The sequence below is a fragment of the Jaculus jaculus genome, chromosome 10 (genome assembly GCF_020740685.1).
Source record: "Jaculus jaculus isolate mJacJac1 chromosome 10, mJacJac1.mat.Y.cur, whole genome shotgun sequence".
In the NCBI taxonomy this organism is placed as follows: Eukaryota; Metazoa; Chordata; class Mammalia; order Rodentia; family Dipodidae; genus Jaculus; species Jaculus jaculus.
In genome coordinates, this window is record NC_059111.1 from 3448747 (window position 1) to 3475447 (window position 26701).

Sequence of the window (26701 nt, forward strand, 5' to 3'; positions counted from 1 at the left end):
GCCACAGTGGCATGTCTGCTCTGGGGGAAACCAACTGCTCTCTAATTGGACTGAAGGCCCACTGTATGGGAGAGAATACATGCTTGGTACTGAAAACCTAATCAAAAGCCTATGGCAGGGGAGGTCATGACCTTTAGTGGTATAAAGCCAGCTCTTGTGTGGACAAATGCATATATGACTCTCACCAAACTGCCCTGTAAGCACTACACTTAATGGTCATACTCATATCTTTTTTTTTTTTTTGATGCAAAATGCAATGTATTAACCCAACTTTAAAAGTCTCCATAGTTTTTATCAATTCCAATGATGCTCATACATCCCCGTGATCCATGCATACTCATATTTTAATGCTACTCTCTCACTTCTGGTTAGAGAAACTTCTCTTTTCAGATGGCAATGACCACTGGGATGACTCAGAAGGCAACATAGTGCTGAGAAGAAGAGATGGAGGAGTGTCCAGCACTGAAACATCTCACACCCTCCAAGGGTCAGGGTCCATTGCAGAAGAGGCAGCAGAAAGAATGTAAGAGTCAAAGGAAGGGTACCACTCCTTTACATACAACTGTCCGGACCGAATTTGGCCTTGATATCCAAGATCTCACAGTGCCTAGCAATACCCACACAAGGCCCTCATAATAGAAGAAAAAGATGACATCAAATTACAAGAGAGACTAATGGAGAGACATGGGGATATGATGGAGAGCAGAGTTATGAAGGGGAAAGTGTGGGAAGGGAGGGGAGGGGAGTGAAGAGAAATACCATGGTTTGTTGCCTGTAAGCATAGAAGGGCGCACGCACACGCGCGCGCGCGCACACACACACACACACACACATATTAAAAAAGGAATCAGAAAAAAACTGTATAAAATAAACAAATAAACTACAAACATGTACATTTATAATCCTCACTTGCATTCAGGAGTTAGAGACAGAAAGAGTACAGGTACAAGACAAGTCTGGGCTCTACAGCAAGACTTTTTCGGGAAGGTGGGGACTGGAGAAATGGCTAGGTGGTTAAGGTGGTGGCCTGCGAAGCCTAGTGGCCTGGGTTCAATTCTCCAGTATCCACATAAACCAGGTGCACAAAGTGGCACATAAATCTGAGTTTGTTTGCAGTGAGTAGAGGCCTTGGTGCACCCATAAACACATATATTCCCGCCCCCTCTCTCTCTGCATATAAACAAATAAATAAAAAGAGCAGGAGATTAAAAAAAAAAAAAAAGACCTCCATTTTCTGCTTCCCTTTTGGAAAGGACACAGGCTCTGGATTCAGAGCCTTGACCCCTAAGCTCAAGCCACCAACCTACCTCCACACCAAGTAGCAAAGCTGAGGCCACAGCACAAACCTTAATGACCAACCCTTTAATTTTCTGTTTTTTGAGACAGCAATGTAGAATGCATGGTGATATTCCTGCCCCTGCCACCAAGTGCTAGGGTTGCAGGTGCACACCATCACAACTGGCTTATATTTCTTATCTCCTATCTCAAGGGAAAATGTAAGAGAGCAGTACCACAATCTCCATTTTTCCTGATGAGAAACTTTCCCAAAAGGCAACTAGGCCACATGGCTGACACCATTAGCCCTCATTTTTGGGAAGTGCCTCTAAACTACAGGTCAGGTGGTACACCACATGGTTCAAATACTCACCATAGAAATGTCCAAATCCCATGCTGACAGCAATCACCAAAGCTAGTATAACACACTTATTGAGACCACTACCAAACTGCCGTGTACTTGGCTCCTTTGAGGGCTCGTTCTCTTGTTCAAGCAGCTGTTGCTCAGGTTCTGACGTAGACATGGTCTTCTTCCTTCCACGGCGCCGTCTGACAGCCAGACTGGGCTGGTTACTAGTCTCATCACTACTTGATTCATCCTCACTAGGCGGAGATGAAAATACTATTTTAAAGAGAAAAATATTCAGATTAGGTATTAAGATTTTCAGAAAAGCTTTCCTAGTAAATGTGATTCAGAATCATCAATGCTAGCCCTACATGCCTTCTAACATGAAACAGCCAGAACAAACCACTTTTTATTTACCCATGCAAAGCTGAGCAGAGCAGACCTCCGCTCAGAAAGAATCACTGTTTTGAGAGCCCACTTGTTTAGTGCTTGTTTAAAAGCTCCTATTGTAGTCGATACTTCAACAGTCTCCTGTCATTCCACTGTTATTACAGGCATTAATAAATAATACCTCCAGAAGGAAAAACTTTCCCTGTAATTTTCAAGTATGTATGGAACAGACATACAGCGTGCAGCAGCCACCATCCCCTGCCATAGGTGTACCTGCTCCCTACTTCTTTCCCCATGATCAAGGTTCAAAGCGCTACAGTTTAACACGGGCTTCCAGAAGTCAGATGAGCCCTTCCCTTCGACTGCCACTCTTACTAGAAGGTTCTGAGATTCACCCTCTAGTAAACATGTCAGCATGAGGAAGTGACACAACAGCTACCCCGACACTAGCACTAGGCTGGTGCTGCTCCTTGAAGAGGGAAGTACACAACAGAAGAAAGAAACGGCAGGAAAAAACTCAAGTCCAGGAAGAAGTCCCTGTTAGAATAAATTTCTGTTTTCCCAAACATCTAATTTCGTAGCACTTGGTCACCATCTCCACAGGCCAGTTGGAAGTAAGGGCAAAATAAGAATGTGGATGTAACACAGCCCCAAAAGAAACCCACTCATGCACAAAAGAGCAAACCAGTTCTTCAGCAGACAGGCTGACATGCCACAGGAAAGCTGGGGTTGGGTTAGGCAACACTTTGTGAAGATGGATCATGGAGAACTCATTCACATTCACACAAGGACTGACATCACTATGGAATGAATGAATACTACTAATAGCCAGTGACGTGAATGCCACTGAAGTTTGGTCGTGCCTCATATGCTGGTCATGTTTATCTGGGCATCCAGATGCCGTGTCCTCAGGTGTGAGGTTACACTTCTTGGATAAAGACAAAGAAAGGAAGACTTAAGCACAACAATAAGTGGTAATACAAAGGCATTTATGGTCATGGCTGGAGTACTTAAGTCAAGACTTTCTGACAACGAATTTTAAGTAAATGTAGAAGCAAATCTTTAGTGGAAAAAAAAAATTTATTTTTGTTTGTTTGTTTTCCAAGGTAGGGTCCCACTCTAGCCCAGGCTGACCTGGAATTAACTATGTTTCTCAGGGTAACCTCGAACTCATGGTGATCTTCCTACCTCTGCCTCCCAAGTGCTGGGATTAAAGGCATGTGCCACCATGCCTGGCTGTAAAAATATCTTTAAAAAAAAATCTACAATCCATGTTGTCTTCATTGTATGGCCTAACAAACCAGCCTAATCAACAACAGCATATTCATGCACTCATCTGGCTTCCATCTTTTTAACTCATTCATATAATGGCTGAAATATTGATTTTTCAAAGTCCTTTCCAAGTATATTTAGTCCAGAGTCTAAGAGGCAAGCTATGTGAAGGCATGCAGTGAGTGTGGCCAGCTGCTTTATAGGCCTCTCTCGAACACCTTTGTAACAGGTCCTCTAAAGCACTCAGGGAAGAGGAATGGGACTAGGCACACGCAACTCTAGACAGCCTGGTCAGACTTAGTCACGCCACCTTGGAAAGCGAGTTGGCTAGGAACATGGAGTTTCAGCTGATCATCCCATCCCCTTACGCACTCTGGAATCTTCCACAGCTTCTCCCACCACCTTTCTTTCATGAATAAACAGGGGAAAAAAAGATGTATAAAGCTTTAAAATAATTAAAATGAAAAAAATTGAAAATACATTTCTTATCATTTAACAATGTTATCTATGTTCAACTAATATGTAAAAACCCTAGCTCTTTAAAAACACACATAACCCAAACTTCTCTATAGCTATCAACTTCACCTTTTGGAGGAAGAGAGTTTGATCATATGGAAGTAGATTTTTTTTTTTTTTTCAAGGTAGGGTCTCACTCTAGCACAGGCTGACCTGGAACTCATTCAATAGTCCCAGGTTGGCCTCAATCTCACAGCAACCCTCCTACCCCTGTTTCTTGAGTGCTGGGATTATAGGTATGTGCCATCACACCAGGCAGGAGGTTTTCTTAAACAAAACTACATTACTACTGCAACATTGATTTACCAAAAAATAAAAAAAATAAAAAACATGAAACTGAAGAGCTATAAAAATGAAGGGAAAGAAAAAAATATAAAAGCAGCAGATGAAAATAAACCAAGAGGTAAGAGACAGACAGACTCCAGTCATGACCAAGCTGTGTAGAGCACCACACTGCTTTGCATCTGGTGGACAGAGGTGATATGTACTCACTGCTGCTTATATCACATCAGTCTTTGTGAAGAAACAGCATTTTCTAATAATGTCTATGATGAAATCACCCAGAAATGCCTCCTCAGAGAATGCCGGAGAAGTATTTCCAACATTATCCAAAATTATATTTTAAAATTTTAAACATTCTGTCTACTGAAATAATTTTGCTAGTAAAAATAACTGAAAACACCCAGGAGTGGTGGTGGCAAATGTCCTTATTCCCAGCACCAGAAGGCCAAGGTAGAAGGATCACTACTTGAGGCCAGCCTGAGATTACATAGTAAATTCTAGGTCAGCCTGTGCTAGAGCAAGACCCAACCTTGAAAAACAAAAACAAAACAGAAAAAGTCAAAATATATTTAGTAAAATATGCATGGAAGTATGAAAAATCCTCAAGTTTTTCCAAAAGAAGATGAATAGTAGTAAGGGGCTTAGCAGTGTCTAAATTCCTGAAAAAGTGAAGTAGAAGTCTGTTTGAGGTTCTGTATCATCCTGAACCCTTCTTTCTACCAGACTCCTGCTTCATCTTGACTACTTTAGTCCATGCATACACTTAAACTAGAGGGAGAAAAAATAAAAATGAATAAATACTAAGAAGCCAAAAGGAATTTAGCAATTCTAAAGATCAAATAATAAAAATCAGTTTGCTTGCTTGATTCTGTTACCTGTATTAACCTCTTAGAAATAAATATATCACTCATTTGTAGCTGCAGGTCCCCAGAGTCAACAAGGAATGGATAAATATTCAGAAACAAATCTCATGTGATCACCATCTGTCTCTCTGTGACTGACACAGAAGAGCTGTCCACAGGGCACTGAGGGTGCACACGTGGTTGCTCTGCAGCATGAAAGGGTCTAGAGCACCCACAGGCCTGGACCTGCAGTCCTGGAACCAGCCCTCTATGGATACCAAGGAACACACAGACTGAGGTGAGCTACTCTTAACAAAGGATGGACGCTTCTGCTACCCACTAACAACATCAGAAGCATACTAAAGCAGTTGAAGAAAATGTTTTTATGCTCTATGGTTTCACTAAAAATAGCTCATCACTAAATAGAGCCCAGACAGGCATTGTGGCTCACACCTATAATCCCAGCACTCTAGAGGCTGAGACAACTAGACTCTCACAAGTTCAAAACCAGCCTGGACTATAGGGTGAGACTCTGACTCAAAACTAACCAAACTGGGGGGAGGGGAGAAAAGGAAGAAAAACATGCCAGGCAAGGCATGGTGGCCCAAGTCTTTAATCCCAGCACTTGGAAATAGGAAGGATCACCTTGAGTTCAAGGCCACCCTGACACTACATAGTGAATTCCAGGTCAACCTGAACTAGAGTGAAACCCTAGCTCCAAAAAAAGCCCTTGTCTGATGCTGGCTATCAAGTATAAATAAATATCAAATGACAAAATCTAAGTATTATCTGGAATAGACATTCATATTCTCGTTTGTCCACCCAACTAGGAAACGTTTAGATTCAGCAGCAGAGTTCTAAATTGCTTCTCCCACAAGTGTGAAAACTGGGCATAGTGGCACAATGCCAGTAAAATCAAAATTTTACATGTCTAAGGGTAGCCTGAATAACATACTAACTATAAGAATAGTCAGACTGGGCTGGAGAGATGGCTTAGCAGTTAAGTGCTTGCCTATGAAGCCTAACAACCCTGGTTCGAGGCTCGATTCCCCAGGACCCACGTTAGCCAGATGCACAAGGAGGCACACACATCTGAACTTTGTTTGCAGTGGCTGGAGGCCCTGGCATGCCCATTTTTTTTCTCTCTGTCTCTTTCTCTCTCTGTCACACTCAAATAAATAAGAATAAACAACAAAAAAAGTTAAAAAAAAAAAAAATAGTCAGACCTACAAAGCTAGATCCTATCTCAAAAGGGGAAAAAGATAAAAGTCAAATGCATTTTTTGAGGATTTGAAACTTGACTACAGCTCCTTCAACCGCTGGTTATGGCTGGATGTGTAGCTCAATAACTAAATGTCTCTTCACATGTGTGATGCCACCGGGTCAATCCCTAAGGCTGTACACAAGAAAAGTATTGTCATAGATCAGAGAATGTTGTGGTCTAAGCCTTATAAAACAGGTAAACGCTCGGATTGTCTTGATTTCAGAGAAAAACATTCAAAGCCTAGAAGTTGAATGAGCATAAAGGCACTAAATAAATGGAAGTGTGTGATGACACATGGCTCTTACCAGCTTCAGGCTGACAGAAAGCATACTGGCTGCTGGAGGAGGAGCCCATGTTAAAGTCTTCTGAACCATGCACATCCTTCACAGTGACAAGTTCTTGACTCCCTATTTCTTCTAACCTGGGTGGCTCAAGGGTAACGATGTCAGAATCATCACTGGCAGTTCCAAAGTAGACATTGTCTTCAGGCACTGCCACCTCTGCCTGAAGAACAAGTGCACTTATTAACACCTTAATTTTCCTCACAGGTCAAAATGGGAATGCTGTCTACACATTTTCTAACCTGGTAATTTGAGGTTAAATTAAGTTCTGTTCTTCTCAGTGCTGGGGATGGAAGCAAGACTCTTATGCATGACAGATCGTGGGTCTACCATTAGCAGCTCCCCAGCTTACAGGAATGTAGAGGACCTTGCAACCACAGGTTCCATTTTCTTTAAGCTTGAAAACATCACAAAACACCTTTGGCGCCACTCTAAGAATTAGATGAACGGCTGGAGAGAAGGCTCAGACATTAAAGCCACTTGCCTGCAAAAACTAACAGCCTGGGCCAAATCAATTTTCAAAAAAAGGCCAGGCATATAAATGCATGCCTCTAATCCCAGCCCCCAAGAGGCCAACAATCTCATTGCGAGCATAGCATGAAGGGGGAAAAAAAAAAAAAAAAAAAAAAAACAAGAAAAGACCACCTAGCCAAGTTTTATTTAAAATCAACTCCAAAAAATTGACTGCCAATTTAAATATAAACTCAGTATAATTTTAATATAATTCAAGAAGTAAACCTATTTCCAAAAAAATTCATCTAAAAGGCTGAAAGACCAGCTCGTGAACAGAGTCCTGATGCATAATGCTTCAAATTTAAATCAGAAGCCAAGAGCTGGGAGCACAGCACTGACGGGACACAGGCTTACCATGGAAGCTAACAAACAGCCTTACAGCTTTTTCCATGGAAGATTATATTTTAATTGGAACACAACACATACCTAGAAATGAAAAGAGTTTACCTCAATTGTTGACTTGCTTTCTTCCAAAGTTGGACAGGCAGCTCCTCCCACTAACAATGTGCTGTTCTGACTGCTTTCTGATATAAAGCAAAGAACAACACGATTAGGTCTGCATTGAAAACATCTGTAGCTTATGTATAATCAAGGTGGATAAAAGTCTATTCCCTATGTGTTAAAGTATGCTTCATGCAATGTCACAGATCAATGTGACAGTCTACTCTTGGAACCAAATTTCTATTACTTGTCACTATGAAAGACATTTTCATATTTTCTTTTCAAGGTAGTGTCTCACTCTAGACCAGGCTGGCCTCGAATTCACTATGTAGAATCAGGCTCACCTCGAACTCATGGCAAACCTCCTACCCCTGACTCCCAAGTGCTGGAATTAAAGACTAATCCAAGCAGTTATCAAAAATCTCCCAACTAAAAAAAGCCCAGGCCCAGATGGATTCACTGCTGAATTTTACCAGACCTTCAGGGAAGAACCAACACCATTGCTTCTTAAGCTTTTCCATAAAATACAAAAAGAAGGAATCCTACCAAACTCCTTCTACGAAGCTAGCATCACCCTATACCAAAACCAGGCAAAGACAGAAAAAGAAAACTACAGATCAATCTCCCTCATGAACATAGATGCAAAAATTCTCAACAAAATACTAGCAAACAGAATACAATGTATCAGAAAGATCATTCACCCTGACCAAGTAGGTTTTATTTATCACAGAGATGCAGGGATGGTCCAACAAATGCATATCAATAAATGTAATACATTATATAAATGGACTGAAGAACAAAAATCACATGATCATCTCATTAGATGCAGAGAAAGCATTTGACAAAATCCAACATCCCTTCATGATAAAAGTCTTACAGAAGCTGGGAATAGAAGGAACATATCTCAATATAATAAAAGGCTATTTATGACAAAGCCTACAGCCAACATATTACTAAATGGGGAAAAACTGGAAGCTTTTCCACTAAAATAAGGAACAAGACAAGGGTGTGCACTGTCCCCACTTTTATTTAATATATTACTGGAAGCCTTAGCCATAGCAATAAGGCAAGAGACACACATAAAAGGGATACAAATTGGAAAGGAAGAGACCAAGTCATCATTATTTGCAGATGACATAATTCTATACATAAAGGACCCTAAAGACTCTACCAGCAAATGATTAGAGCTGATAAACACTTATAGCCATGTAGCAGGATACAAAATAAATACACAGAAATCATCCATACCTGATTTTAACCTATACTACAGAGCCATAGTAACAAAATCAGTGTGGTACTGGCACAAAAGTAGACATGTAGATCAATGGAACAGCATAGAAGACTCAGATGTAATTCCGAGTAGTTATAGCCACCTAATATTCGATAAAAATGCCAAAAACACTCATTGAAGAAAAGACAGCCTCTTCAGCAAATGGTGCTGGGAAAACTGGATATGTATCTGTAGAAGGATGAAAATAGATTCTTCTCTCTCTCCATGCACAAGAATTAAGTTCAAATGGATCAAAGACCTTCATATCAGACCTGAAACTCTGAAACTGCTAGAGGAAAAAGTAGGGGAAACCCTTCAACATATTGGTCTTGGCAAAGACTTTCTGAATATAACCCCCAATTGCTGAAGCAATAAAACCACAGATTAACTGCTGGGACCTCATGAAATTACAAAGATTTTGTACGGCAAAGGGCACTGTGAATAGAGCCAAGAGGCAAGCTATGGAATGGGAAAAAAATCTTTGCCAGCTATACATCTGACAGAGGATTAATATCTAGGATAGACAATGAACTCAAAAAAATTAAATAAGAAATCAAACAAGCCAATTATAAAATGGGCTATGTGGGCTGGAGAGATGGCTTAGCGGTTAAACACTTGCCTATGAAGCCTAGGGATCCGGGTTCGAGGCTTGATTCCCCAGGACCCACGTTAGCCAGATGCACAAGGGGGTACACGCGTCTGGAGTTTGTTTGCAGTGGTAGGAAGCCCTGGCACGCCCATTCTCTGTCTCTCTCTCTCTCTTTCTCTCTCTCTCTCTACCTACCTCTACCTCTTTCTCTGTCTGTCACTCTCAAATAAATGAATAAAAATAAACAAAAAAAAAAGGGCTATGTAACTACAGAGTTGCTATCTTTGTCTCTTTCTCTCTCTCAAATAAATAAAATATTTATTTTAAAAAGTCTTCAAAATGCAGAAGAAAGTGAGATAGTGCTCATTTGCAAGCCCAGCACTTCTCTGGGAGGTTAAGCCAGGAGGATCAGGAGTTCAGAGTCATCCTCAGGAACACAGTTAACTGGAAGCCAGCCTGGGGCATATCTATTGAGACTAGGCTATGGATACAGTGAAATCCCGTATCAAAAACACAAACAAGCCTGGCGTGGTGGCGCACGCCTTTAAACCCAGCACTTGGGAGGCAGAGGTAGGAGGACTGCTGTGAGTTTGAGGCCAGCCTGAGACTACATAGTGAATTCCAGGTCAGCCTGAGCTAGAGTGAAACCCTACCTCGAAAAAAAAAAAAAACATAAACAAGCTGGGTGTTGTGGCACACAGAGGGAGAAGGCCAACCTATGACTACATAGTGAATTCCAGGTTTAACTGGGCTAGAGTAAACGGGGGTAAGGGGGTGTGACAGACCACATAGCCAGGCCTAGGGCACATGCCTTTAATCCCAGCACAGGGGAGGCAAAGGTAGTGGATTACTGTGAATACGAAACCAGCCTTGGCACACCCATTCTCTCTTTCTAAAAAAAAAAAAAACCACAAACAACCCACTCAGAAGTCAGGATACAGTCTTATCAGTTTAGCAGTTAGTTAAGACGCTTGCCTGTGAGGTCTAAGGACCCAGGTTCAACTCCCCAGAACCTACATAAGCCAGATGCATATGGTGGCACATGCATCTAGAGTTTGTGTACAATGGCTAAAGGCCCTGGTGCACACATCCTCTCTCTCTCTCTCATAAGTAAATAAAATATATATTTTTTTGGAAAAAACAAAAAAAGAAGCCAGGATATGTCAACTCACCTTTTTGCTCCAGCTGCAGTACTGGTAATTCTTCTAGAGAGGAGCATGCTGGGCTCAGCTCACAGCTGTCACTAGCAGTGACAGAATTCACCATCTCTACATCAGAACCCTAAGAGAAGAGTGATAATGTCAATTATTTGTATATGAGCTCATGAGTCCATTATTGAAAGTCCCAATACTGCCGAACTACCAAAGACCATCATCAAAACTCACCAAAATTCAAGTTTTAACTTACTCAGTGAAATAACCACATGCAAATAAATATGTCTTTCTGCTTTTGTTTATTTTATTTATTTTTTGTTTTGTTTTGAGAGGTGGGTCTTACTATAGAGCTCAGGCTGACCTGGAATTCATTATGTAATCTCTGCTGGGCCTTGAACTCACATCAATCCCCCTACCTTCACCTCTTAGATGCTGGGATTAAAGGCATGTGCTACCACAACCAGCCAATTAAATACTTCTATGGCAATGTAAGTAAAAATGTTTAAGGGAGCCGGGTGTGGCAGCCCACGCCTTTAGTCCCAGCACTTGGAAGGCAGAGGCAGGAGGATCACCATGAGTTTGAGGCCACCCTGGGACTACATAGTGAATTCCAGGTCAGCCTGGGCTTGAGACCTTACCTCAGGGGGAAAAAAAATGTTTAAGGGAATGGAGAAAATGAACCTATAAAAGAATGCTTTAGGCCTGGAGGGGTGGCTTAGCAGTTAGGACACTTGCCTGATAACCCTAGAGACCCAGTTTCTACTCCTCAGTATCCAAGTAAATCAGATACACAAGGGTGGCACATGCATCTGGAATTTGTTTACAGTGGCTGGAGGCCTTGGCATGCCCATTTTCCCTCCCTCTCTCTCCTCAAATAAATAATAAAAGAATGCTTTCCTTACAAAATGGGACTTTTTATTTAAACAGTCTTGAAATATTCCCAGGGAGGATCTCAAACTTGTAATTCTTCTGCCTCAGCTTCCTGAAGAGCTGAGATTACAGGCATGTCACACTGGGCTCAGATATTTTTATTTATTTAATTTATTTATTTGAGAGAGAAAAAGAGGCAAATAGAGAGACAGGGAATAGGCACTCCAGGGCCTTCAGCCACTGCAAACAATCTCCACACACATGCGCCACCTTGGGCATCTAACTTACATGGGTCCTGGGGAATCAAACCTGTGTCCTTTGGCTTTGCAAGCAACTGCCTTAATCACTAAGCCATCTCTCCAGCCCCAGATATTGTTTTGTTTTTTTTTTTTTATTCTGAGGTTATTGTTCCCTATTTGATATTGGAGTCACTCCCTCATGACCCTGGCCACATCTGTTCTGTCAACTCATAAACTCCAACATCTGAGCTCTCCTGGCATACTTAATACAGGAGACATTAAAGGAATCCATGAAATCAAAGTCTGAAGGTGAATTCTAAGTATAAGGGTGCCTCTCTGGCAGGAAAATGGTAAGTAGAAAGTCAAAATAGAATTAATTGGTTTGGGGATTGCTGGGGAGGCCAGTTCTATACTCAAATAAGAATGGTGGTGATAAAGAAAATGAAAAATATTAAAGAAAACCTTAACAAGAAAAAAGTAGAACTTAGAACTAGATATAGACTAAGAGAAATAAAAGCATAAACCTAAAAGCAGGACATGGTAGCACATATCTATAATCCCAGCACTCAGGAGGTTGAGGTAGAAGGATTGCCTTGAGTTCCAGATAAGCCTAGGACACAGTAAAACCTTGCTTCCAAAAGAAACAAAAGCAAATACAAACACAACTTCCTGTGTGACAGGAATGAGCCACCTGGCAAAGGGCTCTGTAGTCTGAACTGCCCGACTCCACCCAGAATACACCCTGCCAAGACTCCCAGTACTGCTTCCTCCTAGACTTTTAATTATCCTTGTGCAAGAGGCGGCTTATAAAGTTAATTCAAGCTTTGCAGAAACAGGTTAAAAATAGAAAAGTCCGGCTAGAGAGATGGCTTAGCACTTAAGCGCTTGCCTATGAAGCCTAAGGACCCCGGTTCGAGGCTCGATTGCCCAGGACACACATTAGCCAGATACACAAAGAGGCGCACGTGTCTGGTGTTCGTTTGCAGTTGCTGGAAGCCCTGGCATGTCCATATTCTCATATTTTCTCCCCACCCTCCCTATATATATATCTGCCTCTTTCTCTGTCTGTCGCTCTCAAATAAAAATAAAATTAGACCCGGCATGGTGACGCACGCCTTTAATCCCAGTACTCCGGAGGCAGAGGTAGGACTATTGCCGTGAGTTCAAGGCCACCCTGAGACTCCATAGTGAATTCCAGGTCAGCCTGGGCTACAGTGAGACCCCCACCTCAAAAAACCAAAAAAACAAAAAATAAATAAATAAAAATAAAAGGAGAAAAAAATTAAAAAGTCACCAGGCATAGTGGTACACGTCTTTAATCCCAGCATTGAGGAAGAGATAGAAAGGAGGATCACCATGAGTTCAAGGCCACCCTGAGAATACCTAGTAAATTCCAGATCAGCCTGCTCTAGAGTGAGAACCTACCTCGAAAACTCAAAAAAATAGAAGTCAATTATGATTAAAGAGATCTTGAAATGGATGTGGTGACACATTCCTTTAATCCCAGCACTCAAAAGGCAGAATGAGGAGAACTGCATTGAGTTCAAGGCCAACCTAGGACTACATAGTGAATTCCAGGTCAACCTGGTTTAGAATGAGACCCTATCCTAGAAATAAATAAATAAGCAGGGCATGGTGGCGCATGCCTTTCATTCCAGCACTCGGGAGGCAGAGGTGAGAAGATCCCTATGAATTCAAGGCCTGCTTGAGACCACACAGTGAGTTCTAGATCAGCCTGGGCTAGAGCATAATCCACTTCAAAAAACCAACAAATAAATAAACAAAAATGAAAGAGAGGTGGCTGGCTCAGTGATTAAGGTGCTTGCCTGCAAAATCTAACAAGCCAGGTTCCAAAGCAGCACTTGCATAGGAGTTTGTATTCAGCAACAGGAGGACCTGACATGCCCATTCTCTCTGTCTTTCTATCTCACTCTGCTTACAAACAAATAAATAAATATAAAAAATAAATGAAGAGCCTGGCGTGGTGGCACACGCCTTTAACCCCAGCACTCAGGAGGCAGAGGTAGGAGGACTGCCGTGAGTTTGAGGTCACCCTGAGACGACATAGTGAATTCCAGGTCAGCCTGGGCTAGAGTGAGAACCAACCCCAAAATAAAATAAAATAAATGAAAAGGGCTGAAGAGATGGGCTTAGCAGTTAAGGCACTTGCCTGCGAACCCAAGTTTGACTCTGGAGATCCCACATAAGCCAGATGCACAAGGTGACACATGTGCAAGGCTGCACATAGGCACAGGGAGGCACAAGAGTCTAGAGTTCAATTACAGCGTCTGGAAGCCCTGGCAAGCCAATTCTGTAGCTCTTGTTCTCTCTCATAAAAAGGTCAGTCTGCTGGGCTTGCCTCAAAAATAAATAAATAAGAGATCCAGGCCAGATGTGGTATCACACATCTATAATCCCAACACTGGGGACTCAGTGGCAGGAGGAAGATTGCTAAGAATGAGGCCACCCTGAGACTACATAGTGAATTCCAGGTCAGCCTGGGCTAGAGAGAGACCATACCTCAACCCTCACCCCCCAAAAATAGTAAGTATAATTAATAACAATAATACTAAAGTTCAAAAACAAAAGAACAAATGCTGGTCATGGTGACACTCAGGATGCTGAAATAGGATTAAGATAAAAGCCACTCTGAGTACAGATTCTGAAGCCATTCTGGCTTACAAGGTGCCTCTGCCTCATCCTCCAAAAGAAAATTAGGAGAATGTAGATATACATATACAAAGCCCAAGAAATAACCTTTAACCTCTGTCTAATACAGATTCTGAAGCCATTCTGGCTTACAAGGTGCCTCTGCCTCATCCTCCAAAAGAAAATTAGGAGAATGTAGATATACATATACAAAGCCCAAGAAATAACCTTTAACCTCTGTCTAACATCTGTGGGCTCAGCAAAACTCTGCGGCAATGAGGGAGATGCTTTCAGCCATGTATCCAAAACCCTGCAGTGCAGCCCATGTTCAGCGCATACCACTATCCTTTCCTTAAGTGTCTGGCAACTGGACTCAAACTTGAGTGTGTATTATCTGTTTCTCAACATCTTATAGTTTAGCTCATTAAAATATAGTAACAGGCCAGGCATGGTGGCTCATACCTTTAACCCCAGCACTTGGGAAGCAGAGGTAGGAGGATCACCATGAGTTCAAGGCCACCCTGAGACTACATAGTGAATCCAGGTCAGCATGGGCTACAGTAAAACCCTACCTCAAAAAAAAAAAAAAAAAAAAAAAACACCGTAATAAACGGTAGCAATATCCCAACACGTGGGGGCCACAGGCAGGTGAGGCCATTGTGGTTTACAAAGAGTTACTGGCTAGCCAGAACCATACAGTAAGACTCTCTCAAAACACCTTCCACCTCCCCCCACATCCTGTGGTGGCACAGGTTTATAATCCTGATTACTCAGGAAGCAGAGGTAGAAGGATCACAAGTTCAAATTAGTCTGGGCTACAGTGAATTCAAGACCACTCAGGGCAACTTGGTGAAACCCTGTATCAAAACAAAGAGTGAAAAGAAGGCGGGGATCACTGATGAATCTAAGCACATGACTGCTCATACTGTTTGGATGACAGAAGTTGAAATGGCATACCTCATGATTGATGACAGTCCAACCACAAGATGAGTCACTGTCACTGGAATTTTCAGACATGTCTCAGGTCTACAAATAAAAAAGCATATTAAGCATATAAGTTGTGGGGCTTATGTTTATAACTTCTATAGCTATAAAGCTCTACATGTGACCTAAAGCATAAAGGACCTGCAGATGAAAAGTAAGATGATGCACTCAGGTTTATCACCGACACAACCAACCTTCAAGACAAGGAGACAATCAGGAGTCATACTTCTGGAATAAATAGCAATATAGAACCTACAAGAAGATGCAGATTTTGACCAGGAAGAACTTAAAGAAGGTAAAGAGCTGAGCACCAGAGCACATGCCCATAAGCTTAGTACTTGAGAGGCTGAGGCTGGAAGATTGCCACAAATTCAACCTGAGCTACTGAGTGAGAGCCAAGCCAGGCCAGGATTGCATTGCAAGAACCTGCCTCAAAAAATAAATAAATAAATAAATAAATAAATAAATAAATAAGGAGCCAAGCACTGTGGTGCACGCCTTTAATCCCAGCACTCAGAAGGCAGAGGTAAGAGGATCATCCTGAGTTCAAGGCCACCCTGAGACTACAGAGTGAATTCCAGGTCAGCCTGGACTAGAATGAAACCCTACCTTGAAAAACCAAAAAGGGATAGAGAGATGGCTTAGCAGTTAAGCACTTGCCTGTGAAGCCTAAGGACCCTGATTCTAGGCTAGATTCCCCAGGACCCACGTAAGCCAAATGTACAAGGGGCTGCACACGTCTGGAGTTCATTTGTAGTGGCTGGAAGCCCTGGCGCACCCATTCTCTCTCTCTCTCTCTCCTTCTCTCTGTTGCTCTCAAATAAATAAATAAAAATAAATCAAAAAAAGAAAATTATCATAAAAAAGAAAAACCAAAAATATAAAAAATAAATAAATAAGGGCTAGGGAGATGGCTTAGCGGTTAAGGCACTTGCCTGCAAAGACTAAGAACCAAGGTTCAATGGCCCTGTACCCAAGTAAGCCAGATGCACAAGATGGCGCATGTGTCTGGAGTTCATTTGCAGCAGCTGGATGTCCTGGCGTATCCATTCTCTTCCCAGCCCCCTTCTGTCTCTCAAATAAATAAATAAAATACTTTTAAAAAGGGGGGGGGTTAGTGTAGTGGTGCACACAAGGGAGGCAGAAGTAGGAGGATTACCATGAGTTTGATGCCAGTCTAGGACTACAGAGTGAGTTTCAAGTCAGCTTGGGCTAGAGTGAGGCCCTGCCCCCCACCAAAAACAAGGGGGGACGTGAGGCTACTGAGATTGCTTAGTGGTTAATGCACTTGACTGTAAAGCCTAAGTAAGGACCTGGGTTCGAGTCCCCAGATTCCACATAAGCCAGATGCAAATGGCGACACAAGTATCTGGAGTTCATTTGGAGTGGCTAGAGGTCCTGGCTCGCCCATTATCTTTCTCTCTCTGTCTCTCTCTCTTCTGCAAATAAATAAATTTAAAAAAAAATTTTTAAGTGGGCTGGAGGAATGGCTTAGCAGTTTAGGCATTTGCCTACAAAGCCAGAGGACCCAGGTTCAACTCCCCAAGACCTGCATTAGCCAGATGCACAAGGTGGCACATGCGTCTGGAGTTCATTTGCAGTGGCTGGAGGCCCTGGTGCACCCATTCTCTCTCCCTTTCTCTTTGACAAATAAATACTTAAAAAATAAAAATTAAATTAAAAAAATAGCTGAGCATGGTGGTGCACGCCTTTAATCCAGCACTCAGGAGGCAGACGTAGGAGGACTGCCATGAGTTCGAGACCATCCTGAGACTACAGAGTGAATTTCAGGTCAGCCTGGACTACAGTGAAACCCTACCTTGAAAAAACAAACAGAAAAAGTAAAAAACTGGGCTGGAGAGCTGTCTCATCAGTTATAGGCACTTACCTACAAAGCCTGATATCCTAGGTGCAATTCTCCACTACCCATATAAAGCCAGCTATACAAAGTGGCACAAGTCTGAAGTTCATTTGCAGTGGCAAGAGGCCCTCTCTCTCCCCTTCTAAATAAAGAAATCTATGTTTAAAAAATTATGGGCCTGGAGAGATGGCTCAATGGTTAAGGCACTTGTCTGAGAAGCCTGACAACCTGGGTTTGATTCCCCAGTACCCTCGTAAAGCCAGATGCATAAAGTAGTACATACATCTGAAGTTTGAGGCAGCTAGAGGCCTGAGGAAGCCAATTCTTTTCTATTTCTCTCAACTTGCACATAGATTAAAAAATATATATATTTTGAGATAGGGTCTCACTCTAGCCCAGGCTGACCTGGAATTCACTAAGTAGTCTCAGGGTGGCCTTGAACTCAGTGATCCTCCTACCACTGCCTCTGGAGTGCTGGGATTAAGGGCATGTGCCACCATGCCTGGCAAAAAAATATTTTTTAAAAATTATAATAAACTGTGGGACGCACGAGGGCCTTCTGCCACTGCATAAAATACAGACACATGTGCCACTTTTATGCATCTGGCTTGATATGGGTACAGAGGAACAGATCCTAGGTAGGCAAGCTTTGTAAGACAGCACCCTCAGGGCTGGGGAAATGGCTAAGATGGCACATTACAGCCTGATGGGGTTACCTGAGGAGCTGAATATATGCATCATCACACACAATTCCTACCCTCAGCACATACAATGGAATTCTTTGAAACCAGAAGACTTCAAAAAGGGTGGTTACAAAAGAAAAAAATCAGCAAACTGGTTTGCCACTGATGACTTTGAGATGGCTACCACAACATCCAGGACAAACATCACAGGCAAGTGAAAGAGTCATAGGCTGAATTCATCACATTAAACACTAGATGGCACCTGTCAACAGGAACAAAAACCCAGTACTCAAATTCAAGGCCAGCCTGAGCCTTGTCTCAGAATAAAAACAGCAAAAAGTGCCATCTTCTAGCCAGGTGTGGTGGTGCATGCCTATACTCTCAGCACTCAGAAGGCTGTGGTAGGGAGATCACTGTGAGTATGAGGCCAGCCAGGGACTACAGAGTGAATTCTCCAAGTCAGTTTGGGCTACAGTGAGAACCAACTTCAAAAAAAAAAAAAAAAAAAAAAAAATCAGCTTTAATCCCAGCATTCAGGAGGCAAAAGTAGGAGGATAGTTGTGAGTTCGAGGCCACCAAAAGTACATAGTGAACTCCAGGTCAGCCTGAGCTGGAGCAAGACCCCACCTCGAAAAAAAAACAAACAAACCAATAAATGTAAGCCACCTTTAATCCCACCACTCCGGGAGGCAGAAGTAGGAGGATCGCTGTGAGACTACATAGTGAATTCCAGGTCAGCCTGGGCCAGAGTTGAGACCCTACCTAGAAAAACCAAAAAAAAAAAAAAAAAAAGATAATGTAAGAAGAACACAATAGTATTAACATTACCTCATTAACTACAGCTGGGACGAATTACCTGACATGATGGTACCCAACATCATTCCTTGTATAGTACCTACATTTTACTAAGAAGAAGGAAGAAAAGGTTTCAATATCCTTATCTTCTAGAATGAGGCATGATGAAGAATAGGGCATTATTAGCTCACAATTCTGCAATTCTGAAGTGAAGTGAACCATAGGTTGTATATATAAACGGCCCAAGTGCTGCAGCATCATCTGTATGAGAAAGCCAAACTGGACAGCTGCCATGAATCCATGTCTAAAGTGGGCCTGGTGGCACAGGCCTGTCACCACTGAGGCCCAGGAGGCTAAGGATCTCAACTTCAAGGCCTGCCTGGGCATTTAACTGAGATTCTATCATAACAGAAAAAGTTAGGCTGGAGAGATGGCTCAGAGGTTTTTCAAGGTAGGGTCTCACTCTAGCCAGAATGACCTGGAATTCACTATGCAGTCTCAGGCTGGCCTCCAACTCAGCGATCCTCCTACCTCTGAGGCCTCCTGAGTGTTAGGATTAAAGGGTGTGCCATCATGTCCGACGCTTTAAAATATTTTATTCTTTTTATTTATGAGAATGAGAGAGAATGAATGGGCATGCCAGGGCCTCTTGCCACTGCAAACGATCTCCAGAGCATGTGCCATCATGTGCATCCGGCTGACGTTAATTCTGGGGAATGAAACAGTTCCTTAGGCTTTGCAGGCAAACACCTCAAGAGATTGAGTAAAAGAAAGGTAGAGGGAGGGCTAATCAAAATCTAAGAGGATGCAAATAAATCATATGGAATCCTCCAGTTTTGGACAATGGAACACTCAGTAGCCATAGATCATTGTTAGAAAATTTTCAGTGCCAGGGATGGGATACCTCCAGTGAGTTGTTGGCCAGGGAGGTCCCTGATGCCCTCAAAACATTACAGGCCATTGCCGAGGCCCTTGGTTTCCCACCAGGAATTGATGGTAAGACCCTATTGCTGAAGACTCCACATACTTGGGCTGAAAGGCCACTGAAAAATCCTGTTGGAAATGAGCTGGTAACCTCCTCCATGTAGACCAGAAAGCTGGAAGAAGCCATTCTACATGTAGTTCAATGGGAGAAAGAGATACCACGAGTGAAGATACTCAACAGTGGACACTGCAAGCCTTATAATTGGCCAGCCAGGCCAAATGAGCCAACAGGTGCAATAGTGGCACGTCTGTCATGGTGGAAACCAACTGTCCTCCAATTGGACTGTAGGCCCACTCCATGGGGGGAAACACATCCCTGGTACTGAAAACCTACAACAGGGGTAGTCATGAGCCCTAGGGGTGTAACATCTGCTGATGTCTGGATAAGTGTATATACTATGCTTATCAAACTGCCCAGTAAGCACTTCTCTTAATATTTATACCCTTATATTAATGCTACTCTCACTTTGGGTAGAAAATCTTCTCTTTTCAGATGGCAGTGACCTTGGGATGACTCAGAAGGTATCACAGTGCTGGAAAGAAGTGACTGGAGTACTGAGTAACATCTCAATCACACCTTCCAAGGCTCAGGGTCTATTGTGGAAGAGGTGGCGAAAAGAATGTAAGAGCCAAAGGAAGGATAGGACTCTTTACAACATGCTCCTCCAGACACAAAATTGCCTGCATATCCATGACCTCACCGTGCCTGACACTACCTACACAAGACCATCATAAGAGGAGGAAAAGACCATGACATCAAAATAAAAGAGAGACTGATTGAGATGGGGAGGGGATTTGATGGAGAATGGAATTTCAAAGGGGAAAGTGGGGAGGAGAGAGTGGGTATTACCATGGGATGTTTTTTATAATCATGGAAAATGTTAATAAAAATTGAGAAAAAATAAATAAATAAATAAAAATAAAAACTCTTTCAGGATGGTGGTGTACACCTTTAATCCCTTCACTTGGGTGGCAGAGTAGGAGGATCGCTGTAAATTTGAGGCCACCCTGAGAATACATACTGAATTCTAGGTCAGCCTGAGCTACAGTGAGACCCTACCCTGAAAAATCAAAAAGATTAATAGGTTGGTATTGTATATATGTAAGTACAACGATTGAGATGGGGAGGTAATATGAAGGAGAATGGAATGTCAAAGGGGAAAGTGTGGGGGGGAAGGAGGGTATTACCATGGGATTTATTTATAATCATGGAAAATGTTAATAAAAATTAAATTAAAAAAAATAAAAATGCATAATTATTAATATAATTAGTATAAGCATATATACGTATCAACATATATATGTATTCATACAACTACTCTTAATTTCTAGTATAGCTTCTAAAGCAGTAAGACCACTGTTTTGATATTTCTATTTATTTGTGGGGAGAGGAAGAATGAAAATGGGGGGGTGTGAAGGGCCCTCTTGTCACTGCTGACAAACTCCAGAGACATGTACCACTCTGTGCATCTGGTTTTATGTGGGTACTGGGGGTGGTGTGATGTTTGATTCAGGTGTTCCCCATAAACTTAGGTGTTCCCAGATGATGGATATTTGGGAATTAATGCCTCCTGGAGGCAGTGTATTGTTGGGGGCCGGCTTATGTGTGTTAAAGCCAGTTTCCCCATGCCAGTATTTGGCACACTCTCCTGTTGCTATTGTCCTCCTTAAGTTGGCCAGGGGGTGATGTCCACCCTCTGCTCATGCCATCAATTTCTCCTGCCACCATGGAGCTTCCCCTCAAGACTGTAAGCCAAAATAAACCTCTTTTTCCCAAAGGGAAAAAAAAAGTCTAAACTGAACATGTCAGTAATCCCAGCACTGGGGAATCAGAAGTAGGAAGACGACCTGGAATGAGACCAGTCTGGACTATACACATCAAAACCCACTCAAACAAAAAACAACCAAGTGTGGTAGCCCATAGTTATAATCCAAGCACTAAGACAAAAGCAGGAAGATCAGAAGTTCAAGGTCATTCTAGGCTAATCAGCTGGGTTCCAGGCCAGCTTGGACTACAGGAGATTTTGTCACTAAATAGAAAAAGTTTAAAGCACAGAGTAAAGTACAGATATGAAAAAAACCCTAAAGAATGGGAATCGGTTCAAGATGTAGCAATGTCTTTATATACCAGACTAACCGCTTCAGACAACAAGTTCTACAACCAGCATTCTTACTTCATCTGTTTCCTGCTGTGAGGTAACAATCACACATACTAGGAAAGAAGCAAGTAACACAGTACCTGAGACACAGGCCATCTTTCCCCACCCCCACGAAGTACATTTGCAATGGCTAAAGGCCCTGGTGCACACATTCTCTCCCTTCCTCCCTCCCCACATCCCCCCTCAAAAATGTTGTTTTGAAAAAGCTCTGCTTAGCATGATGGCATACACCTTTAATCCCAGTACTTAGGAGGTAGGGTTCCTAGGAGGGTCACTTGAGTTCAAGGCCACCCTGAGACTTCATAGTGAATTCCAGGTCAGCCTGGACTAGAGTGAGACCCTACCACAAAAAAACAACAACCAAATAAAAAGCGCTGTTTAAGTAAGGCATGTGCCACCACACCTTGCAATTGGGCAGATTTCTGCCTTATCTAAAACTAAACTTTGACAATTATAAACAGGTAACAGTTCAAAACACTGAGGGGAAATGTAGATGTCTGCCAGCAGGGAAATACTCCTCACCAGATACTCTCATTGTCAGAAAAGCCCCATTTTTTATTTACTTGAAAGAGAAAGGGAGGGCAGAGTAAGTAGGGGTGTGACAGGGCCTCCAGTCCCTGGAAATGCACTCCACACTTATGTGCAACTTTGTGTATCTGGTTTATGCAGGTACTAGAGAATGGAAGCTGGGCTTGTCAGGCTTAGCTAGCAAGTGCCTTTAACCACTCTCCAGCTTTTGCTATTATTATTATTGTTTTGTTGTTATTTTGTTGCTGTTTTGTTGTTACTAGTTACTAGAAGGCAGAGATACAAGGATCACAAGATAGTTCAAGGCCACCTTGAGACTACATAGTGAATTCCAGGTCACCATGAGCTAGTGTGTGACCCTACCTCAAAAAAAAAAAAAAATAAATAAAATAAAATAAAATTTTATATATATATATATTTATATATATATATATAATAGCTTATTTTACACATCCTTTTCACAATCCACTCTAATTTTTGTACAGCTATCTCCTCTTTATTCTTATTTTTATTTCTTTTTGATTTTTCAAGGTAGTGCCTCGCTCTAATCCAGGTTTTCTTGGAATTCCCTCTGTAGTCTCAGGGTGACCTTAGTGATCCTCCTACCTCTGCCTTCTGAGAGCTGGTATTAAAAGCATGTGCCACCACACCTGGCTTTCTTCTCTTTATTTGGAAATAGCTGATGATCAGGGGATTTCACACACTGTAGGGTTTTTTGTTTGTTTTGGTTTTGGTTCTTCAAGGTAGAGCTTCACTCTAGCCCAGGCTGTTCTGGAATTCACTCTATTCTCAGGGTTGCCTTGAACTCACTGTGATCCTCCTACCACCTTTATTTATTTTTCTTTTAAAAAAAATTTTATTTTTATTTTAGAGAAAGATAATGGGTGCAACAGGGCCTCTAGCCACTGCAAATGAACTCCAGATACATGTGCCACCTTGTGCATCTGGCCTACAGGGGTTCTAGAAAATTGAACCTGGGTCCTTAGGTTTGGAAGGCAAGTGCCTCAACCACAAAGGCATCTCTCCAGCCCATGTAGGTTCTTACCTCTTAAAATTTGTGCCTGATTGCAGATCCTGCCTTCTACTGGTAATATTAGACAATAAGATGTCATCCGAGCTACAAACTAAGTACGCATTACCAACCCAGGGTACACCATACATGTTTGTTTGCCTTTTACTCTCACTAGCTGCTTACTCTGATAAAGCCCTTGAAATGATCTCCGAAATTTCTAAAACCCTATTTTCACAAAAATGTTTTGTCACCCTAACCTGAGGCTAACCTCAGACAGTCAGATGGGATGATGGCCAGGGCTGACCACTGACAGCGTCTCAACACTGCTCACACAAACAAACTACCTGCCATGTCAAGAGGACCTGCCTTTTCATATGTAATATGGTCTCACTGCTCATGAAATCAACTTCAAGTCCCACTTTATACATTAAAAAGAAGCCACTTCCTGTTCAATCATACTAATGTCATCTCATGCTTTTTAAACGTGACACAGACAAGAGGTAGAGGCTCTACCATAGACGAGCCACCAACAGCTTCAGGGCCTTTATTGACAGAAGGTCAGTCAGGAAGGCAGCCAGGGCTTTTTCAACCTAGAAAATGCTCTACCAATATACCAAGTGAAATCCGTGTGACATAGTCAAACTTCCTCATGAAAGTATCCATCACACAGTCACCAAGTGTAATATGCTAGATGAAAGTCACTTATACCAGCCAAAACTCCTTACACAGGTTGAGTCATTGGGACACTTAATGATTTCACTTGCATATGCACATGGGATGTGTGGTGCCACAGCACTCCATGAAGGTAACTGGCTGTTCCTTACAGGTCCTGGACACCGACACTCAGCAGTTCAATTCTTTGCTCAATATAAAATACTGACTTCCCATGCCAATGCTCTTTTTATATTTCAGTATACTACAGTCTAACCTTGAGGGTGCATGGAGGGATTGTGATTTGTGGACAGGGTTCTTCTGGCTTCATTCATCTGATTGCATAGGACACTGTAACTCCTGCTACACTTCAAAGAAAGCCATACTGACTCCTGAACAGCTTTCCACATATTAAATCTTTCTTTAAAACTCTAAATGTGTAGTCAGGCATAGTCTTTAATCCCTGCACCCAGGAGGCATAGGTAGGAGGATCACCGTGAGTTCGAGGCCACCCTGAGACTACATAGTGAATTCCAGGTCAGCCTGAGCTACAGTGAGACTCTACCTCAAAAAACGGGGAGAAGCCGGGAGTGGTGGCACACGCCTTTAATCCCAGCACTTGGGAGGCAGAAGTAGGAGGATCACCATGAGTTCAAGGCCACCCTGAGACTACAGAGTTAATTCCAGGTCAGCCTGGACCAGAGTGAGACCCTACCTCAAAAAACCAAAAAAAAAGGAAAAAAAAACAGGGAGGAAGGGCTGGAGAGATGGCTTAGTGGTTAAGCGCTTGCCTGTGAAGCCTAAGGACCCAGGTTCAAGGCTCGACTCCCCAGGACCCACGTTAGCCAGATGCACAAGGGGGCACACACGTCTGGAATTCGCATCTGGAATTCGTTTACAGTGGCTAAAGGCCCTGACACACCCATTCTCTCTCCCTCTATCTGCCTCTTTCTCTGTCGCTCTCAAATAAATAAATAAAAATATTTTTTAAAATGGGGGGGACTTAAATGTGTGAGTTACATGCAATCCTTCCACAATGGAATGCTAAAGTTCATCTTAGAACACAAAATAAATAATTTAGTCATAGCTCTTTCAAAGCAACTTGTGTTTTTGCTTTCATCTAGTCAAATCTTTCAACTGTCAGGAACACAAGTGATTGGTAACTTCCTTGCCTTAACCACATACACAGTTGGGTTTCTGGAGGTTCTGCACTGGTAGATGAGTCTGCAGTTTCTGGTTTAAAGCAGCAGAGGCGTCTCAGGCCTGCCCTATGTCCACAGTCTCAACATGTCCAGAAACCACAGCTTTCTTTTTATATCTTTGCAGCTCACACTGACCCAGTTTTAAAAAATCTTTAATTTGAATAAGAATATAATTATAACTAGGTAGCAATACTGTGAGACAATAAATCAGATACATCAAGTATAAATCCTTCTGACTCCATGAATGGACTCAAAGCATAACATTAATCAAACACAAAATATACAAAATTTAAAAATAGTACATATTGAAAAGGTGGCTGTTAATTTTCCAGTCCATTCACAGTGGCCAATGATGGATGGCATTACTCTGCACTAGCCATTTGCCCCAACTTAAGTTTAGTAATTACCAGTTTTAGTAATAGCTGAACCTGTATTTAAAATGTTAAAGGTTTTGTTCAAAAATTAAAAGAAAATACTGAAAAGAAACTGAACTGCTCTAACAAGCTAAGAAAATAAAATATGAATATAACAGTCCAATTAAAAAGCCTTCAGAATATTCTATTAAGATCTTAGGGCTACAGAGATGACTCAGCGGTTAAGGCACTTGCTTGTAATGCCTGATGACCTGGCTTAGATTCCCCAGTACCCATGTAATGCCAGATGCATCAGGTGGCACCTACATCTGGAGTTCATGTTCAATGGCTAGAGGCCCTGGTGCCCATTCTCTCTGTCCATCTCCCTCTCTCTGTCCTTCTCAATGTTTGCAAATAAGTAAATGTTTTTTAAAACTAAAATAAAACATAAAATGAGCTAATGGCGGTTGGGACTGAGGCAGATCTCGATTCCTAGGGCTGATAATGATAAGCACGCAGTATTAGATGAAAGAACAACAGAGTCCTTTATGACAGAAAACAAAACACTCATTAACCATCTATGCCACTTTATCTGTCTGCACCCAGTGTAAGAGTAAAGAAACAGTCCAAAATATTACACAAAGTAACAAAATTAAAGTGCAGTTGTAATTGCCTCCTTTTTCTCTTTGAGACAGTCTCTTGTGGCCCAGGTTGCTCTAGAACTCCCTGTGTAAAGGAGAATGTCCTTGAACTCATTTTCCTACCTCCACCTGCCAAGGAGTGTAGGCAAGCACCACTAAATCCAGTTTGTTAGCTTCCATATCTTCACAGGTAAATGCTTACAATAAACAAGAAACTGCTGCACAGAGATGCCAGTAGGCTAGGGTTATTTACTGAAATCATCAAACTATCCAGGCATGGTGGCACATGTCTTTGATCCCAGAAGTTGAGGAAGAATGCTGTGAGGTAGCCTGGAGCTAGAGTCCAGATCAGCTTGGGCTGGAGTGAGACCCTACCTCAAAAACAAATACCTGTGTGACAGGCAAAACACTCTAGTCTTGATGTTACTCTCCAGGGAAGATAACATATGTAAAGATGAGGCCTGGTATGGTGGTACATACAATTTCTGCAGTTGGGAGGCTGAGGTAAGAGATCTGCGAGTTGAAGGCAGCCTGGGGCTACAGAGTGAGCCCAGGTCAGCCTGGGCTACAAAGAGATAAAGATTAGCTGGGCGTG

General features: G+C 42.2%; 1 protein-coding gene across 2 annotated transcripts in view; it reads right to left on the reverse strand.

Annotated features, from left to right (window-relative positions):
- Ccpg1 (cell cycle progression 1) overlaps window positions 1–26701 on the reverse strand; it is a 44874-nt gene that overhangs the window by 14877 nt on the left and 3296 nt on the right. For both annotated transcript variants that reach the window (XM_004662485.2, XM_045159929.1), the window contains exons 2-6: window positions 15211–15279; window positions 10514–10622; window positions 7489–7565; window positions 6493–6691; window positions 1649–1897 (exon numbers count right to left, since the gene is read on the reverse strand). In XM_004662485.2, coding sequence (XP_004662542.1) covers window positions 1649–1897; window positions 6493–6691; window positions 7489–7565; window positions 10514–10622; window positions 15211–15270 — 694 coding nt within the window. In that variant the 5' untranslated portion in view covers window positions 15271–15279. The remainder of the gene's footprint in view (window positions 1–1648; window positions 1898–6492; window positions 6692–7488; window positions 7566–10513; window positions 10623–15210; window positions 15280–26701) is intronic.